At 36.3% G+C, this 5,625-nt stretch overlaps 1 protein-coding gene across 1 annotated transcript; it reads left to right on the forward strand.

Annotated features, from left to right (window-relative positions):
- The first annotated feature begins 393 nt into the window (after positions 1-393).
- On the forward strand, positions 394-5,318 carry LOC102599737 (endo-1,3;1,4-beta-D-glucanase-like). Its single transcript, XM_006358362.2, has 7 exons — positions 394-688; positions 1,703-1,724; positions 3,801-3,927; positions 4,115-4,205; positions 4,317-4,406; positions 4,821-4,921; positions 5,099-5,318. Exons 1-7 carry the CDS (start codon positions 541-543, stop codon positions 5,237-5,239), a joined length of 720 nt encoding a protein of 239 aa, XP_006358424.1. The 5' UTR covers positions 394-540; the 3' UTR covers positions 5,240-5,318.
- The last annotated feature ends 307 nt before the right edge of the window (positions 5,319-5,625 follow it).

Genomic DNA, 5,625 nt, shown 5'->3' on the forward strand with positions numbered 1-5,625 from the left:
AAAAAATAAAATAAGAATAAGAAACTCAAATAATTATAATAAAAGAAGTTAAAAAATAATTTATGTATAAAAAAGATTAAAATATACCTTGAACTTTGCTAGAAGAATCATATATACCCCTAAATAATTTTTAAGAAAATTAAAAGTCAAAAATATAAATTTAAAACTAAACTTTTCACTTCCGTTAAATGAAGGGTATATGTGAGCTCATTTTGTAACGGTAGGGGTATATGTGAGCTGTTTGTATAACGGTAAGGGTATATATGAGTCACTTTCATAACGAGGAGCATATCAGTTCCAAATGGCAAAGTTGAGGGGTATATCAGACCCTTTTCCCTTTTAAAAATAATAAATTTAACCGTATATATTAACTCCTCAAGTACAGTGTGGCCAACCGCTTATTCAAAACCTATCCACTCCCCCAACTCACCTGCCAATCGATAACTACAGAAGATATTGCTTTCTAAAATTCTCTCATCAATCTTCCCCAAAATTCATCAGTGATTGTAAAGGACACCGTCTCTTACTGTATAGCAAAAAATGGCAGGGCCTCAGTGCTGCGAGAATCCACCAGCTTTGAGCTCAAGCAGTGGACATGGATCTATTTTGGAACTTGGAGGACTCAAAACCTACGTCTCTGGTTCTTCCAATTCCAAACACGCCATTCTTCTCATCTCCGACGTTTATGGTACTAACCCTTTTAACCCTTTTGTCTTTTATGAATTTGGGCATCTGGGTTCTGCTCAATTTGCACTTTATTTCTCTTTCTTGCCCTTTTTTTTATCAGAAAAATTGAGGAATCTGTTGATCAATTTGGTACAATGGAGGACATATTTTTGAAAAATATTTGGTTGGGTTGTGGAGAAAACTAATCGGGTAGTGCTTTGTGAGTGTTAAAGGTTGATAATAATGTGTAAATGTTCAATGGAATAGTGATATACTATCGTTTTGTAGAAAGATGATTATTTGTGCCGTAGTTACGCCTTTGCTTCTTATCGTATCTTACTTAGTAAAGTAACCTTTGGTGTTAGGCGCTCGCCTTTGTTCAAAAGTGAATAAGTCATTTTCCAGTTTGATGGAAAGTGTTTTTTTTTTTTTTTTGCAAATATGTTCCGGCAATATAGGGGTAAGGTTTATCGGTAACAAAATCTCTATCTCCCAAGCTAGGGGTAAGGTCTGCTATATACTACACTCCTAGACCTTGCTTGTGGGATTACAATGAGTATGTTGTTGTTGTTTTAATCAAACACCATAAAATAACTTATTTTTGAAAAACATTGCTGTAGTTTGGTTTGAGAATCTCAAAGTTGAAGAAAATTGTAGAGTACAACAAATACCTGTTTTGGATTAGCAAGGACAAATAGATGTATATGGGAGAAGGAAAAGAACTCAGCACTTCCTTTTCAAAACTACTTCTTGTGTCCCATTATTTGTGTCATTTGCTATTTTGGTAGTTAAGCGGATTTTTCTATAACTACAAATGTTTCAATTCTAAATGTTATGAACTAGTGTATTCTCTGTGTAGTATCTAAACATGTAAATTTCATTTCAAATGTTGGATTTTAGACTGAAAATTAGATGTTTTGACCCTTGGTAATGTTGGACATCTCTCTTTTGAGCCGAAAGAAGCATATTGTGGTGTAAGGATTATTGTTATTATTTATGTCGAAGACAATCTCTTAATGTTATGAATACTTTACAGGTTATGAAGCACCAAATCTGAGGTATGCACTGCTTCTCAAGTTCAGCTTGGAGTTGTCTAATAGTACCTTCTAAAATTACTTTTTCTTTTCCACTTCACTATTGTTATTTTTTCATGGGAAAAGGTACAAGTACCCTTCTAGACTATGACCGAAAACACACCTCAACTAAACTAAGGTTCTATTACCCTATTACCCCTGAATCCATTTTTTTGTAATATTGTGCACCTTTTTGGCTTACGTGGCATCCAAATATCTCTCACGCGCCTCAATTGCGTGGAGTCACGAAGTGTGCCATGTAAGACAAAAGGTGTACAAAATTACAAAAAAAAAAAAAGTTCAGGGGTAATAGGACCTTAGTTTAGTTAAGGTGTGTCTCTGGGGCTTCTGTTTTTACGATCTTAATCTAATTATAGTAGACAGCCTACTTTCTTAATAATAAAGAGAAGTTGGGGACATAGTAAACCTCCTACTATAAGAGGATTTCGGTCATAGTCTAGGGGGTACTTGTGCCTTATTCCTTTTTTCATATATTTCTGTACTAATGTTTGCACCTTATGTATACTCTTGAATGCTTCTCTGTTGTCAACAACTTCGTTTCTTGCTTTAATGGATATAACAATATCATATACAACCACGACTACAACAACTAACAATAACATTATGGCTTGTACGAGTCCACCACGAGTCAAGGGACCAGGTCCCTTGGCAAAACTAGTACAAAAGTATTAAGATAAATGCTCAAAGTAAATGGCTCAGATGTTTACGTGGAACCTCCTTGCTCGAAGGAAGGAAAAACCACGACCTGTTACACAGGATTTCTCAAAGCTCCAAAATCTTCAACCAACTTGTAAATACAAACTCGAGTACTTACAAAGGATTAAACTATTAATCCTACACACCTTGTAACTCCTCTATTACAGGACACAAAACAATAACTCCGTTGCCTACTATATCAACTACCTCTAGCTAATATAGACTTGCACAAACACGACTTGGCTAACTCTAGCCGAAAACTCAAATTACAATGATAAGAGATGAAATGATCTGCACTCCTTTATATCATAGGAGTAGATCTACAACATGAAAGCATACAACATTAAACTCAACTAATAACTGAAGGTAATGCAACACTCGATCAGGTCCTTCGCTGCGTATGAGAGTTGTTCTTCCTTGAGAATGACTTTTGCTTTTGAATATTCTTGATTGCAAAAAACTAGTTTTAATCTTGTGATCATGTTCTCTTTACAAGAGAGACAAAAACCTAGGAGCAACGCCATTGGTTAAGGACTGCTATGCTTTCCACGCCTCTGCTGTAGTGCCCGCCAACCACTGCAGCTTTACAGCTGCACACCATTGACCTGTCCTCTGCTTGATCCCACTGTGGACCAGGTCCCTTTGCACCATAGTTTGTTAATTCATCAAAATCAAGAATACAACACTACATACCCAGTACATTCCCAGTGTAGTTCCACAAAGTGGGGTAAACCTTGGAGGTAGAGTGACTATTTTCAATAAACCTTCGGAAGTAAACGGAAGTTCTAGAAACATCAGATAATAACAAAAAAACAACAAATAGTAATAGAATAGAAACTGCAATTCTGCAATACAATGAGGTACAAGGAACAACAAATAGTAATAGAATTTGAAGGAAAAGAAACTATCGAAGCAATACTATGACTACTAATTTGAATGGACCGCTAGACAATGAACTGCTAACTACTAAACAGTCACAACTCATTTTATTTTTTTTAAGATAAAGAGTCGATGCTCTAGGGTGCTTCTATCTGTTGATAACTTTACGTTTTGCACCCTAGACACCAGAAATACAAAATACAACCACAACTCCATCAGAACCAGGGAAAAGAAAGAAAAAAGAAGAATAAGAAGAGAGAGAGAGGAGTGTGCATTACAGATTTTACCTATGTGAAAAAAAGACTCTGAATTACAGATTTCAGGCGATCCACTGCCTGATCCACTGACTGTATCTTTAATGGAAGAAGTTGGGATGATTGTTCTTCGCATTTTTTTCAGTAATTAAGCTGCATGAATTTCTATTTTATCTTGGGATGATCCCAAAACTTAACTGCTGTTATATAGGAAGCTTGCCGACAAAGTTGCAGCTGGGGGTTACTATGTGGTAGTTCCTGATTTTCTTTATGGGGATCCTTACAATCCCGAAAATAAGGAGAAGCCTATACAAGTCTGGATACAATCACATGGAACAGTATGCCTTCTGATTGATTTCTTCTTGTATATTGCCATAGATTTTGCATCAAGAATAAGAGGAGACAACACCATCATTATCAGAGTTTTCCATCCATTAACTTGATCATGCTTGGGAATTCCATTGTGCAACATTAATTTAATTGGGTTCACCGCCGTGACATTCATTTTTTCCTTTGTTCTGTTAGGATAAGGGTTTTGAAGATGCAAAGCAGGTTATTGCAGCTTTAAAAGATAAAGGCATATCTCCAATTGGAGCGGCAGGGTTTTGCTGGGGTGGTATGTTGTTCAACTTTCTCTTTTAGGATTATTCATCCCTTGCCTGCCTAGGATGTATAGGGTCAATTTCTTGTAGTTGTCTAAGATTCAGACCTTCTGTTTTCTTAACAGGCAAGGTGGTTGTTGAACTAGCCAAGTCTGACAACATTCAATCTGCAGTGCTATTGCACCCATCATTTGTCTCTGTGGATGATATTAAGGGTACGATTGTTTTTTACCAGAATCATTTGTGATCGGATTTAGCTATTACTCCTGGATTTTGTACAAGTGTGTTGCATATGGGACAAAGCATTTGATGTCTCAATGGCACTAGAATACTGGTGACTTGTTCAGTCAAGTTAGGCTCTCTCTGCGTGAGGCAGGGAGATTCAGTTTGATGTTTAGTACTCCGTCCAGATATTGCTGTTCTATCGTTCAAAGTTTAGTTTCATTCTTATATGAAAAATTATTAGTGCTTTCGATATTCCTTCGTCTTAAGTAGTATTTGCTATCAAGTGTTTTTTGAATTATGGTGAGTAAATTGAACAGCATCATTTTTTTAGATTCTTCCTATTTCCTTTTTTATCTTTATTTTTTCCCTCTCCCGTATGGAGCTGATTATGTATCTTTTGGCAGAGGTGAAGGCACCAATAGCTATTTTGGGAGGTGAAATAGATCAGCTATCTCCTCCTGAGCTTGTTAAGCAGTTTGAGGAGATTTTATCATCAAAACCTGAGGTACAGGAACACTCCTATGTTTAAAGCTTACTATTTCAGAAAGACTTATCTGTGAAATAGTACACACCTGTTTATTTGGTGGATGTATTGAGATAAGTGGATACCTACTTTAATGAATTTCTTAGAGAGTTTTAGATTTATCCTTTCCATTTCTTTTATTGCCATCCATCAAAATAGGTGGACAGATTTGTGAAAATTTATCCTGGTGTTTCCCATGGATGGACTGTTCGATACAATGTGGAAGACAAGAAGGCTGTGCAGAGTGCTGAAGAAGCTCATCAGGATATGTTGGACTGGTTTACCAAGCATGTGAAGTGAGTGGAAAGAACCCTAGCAGTTGAAAAATTAGCCATGATAATATAGTTATGGAGCTCATTATGGATAAAAACCCTGTATTGTACTTCATCAAAAAATAAAAACCCTGTATTGCATCTTTTATTTAAAGAAGATTTATCTTGCTATGTTTATGTGGAATGTACTGTATATCTGAAGTTTTTTCTTATGCATTTTGCCTGAGAATATAAGCAATATACATTTCTGGTACTGGACGTTGTGTATCTTGCATGTACTTTCTCTAGGAAAAGGCATTATTCCTGGTAGTAAGGTGGGAGACTGCATACCACCAAAGGATGTGGTGCAGTCTCAGGTTCGAGCTTACGGAAAAATCTTTGGTAGGGAGTGCTTCCCTCGAATGAGGTCCTATG

Source organism: Solanum tuberosum, unplaced genomic scaffold, assembly GCF_000226075.1.
Source record: "Solanum tuberosum cultivar DM 1-3 516 R44 unplaced genomic scaffold, SolTub_3.0 scf00263, whole genome shotgun sequence".
In the NCBI taxonomy this organism is placed as follows: Eukaryota; Viridiplantae; Streptophyta; class Magnoliopsida; order Solanales; family Solanaceae; genus Solanum; species Solanum tuberosum.

What these genes read in the sequence shown, in the direction of transcription:
- LOC102599737 (XM_006358362.2), top strand. Translation starts at nt 541, where the DNA reads ATGGCAGGGCCTCAGTGCTGCGAGAATCCACCAGCTTTGAGCTCAAGC. An exon ending in GGATACAATCACATGGAACA is followed by an intron (nt 3,928 to 4,114) that starts GTATGCCTTCTG and finishes TTGTTCTGTTAG; the next exon opens with GATAAGGGTTTTGAAGATGC. An exon ending in TTTTATCATCAAAACCTGAG is followed by an intron (nt 4,922 to 5,098) that starts GTACAGGAACAC and finishes CCATCAAAATAG; the next exon opens with GTGGACAGATTTGTGAAAAT.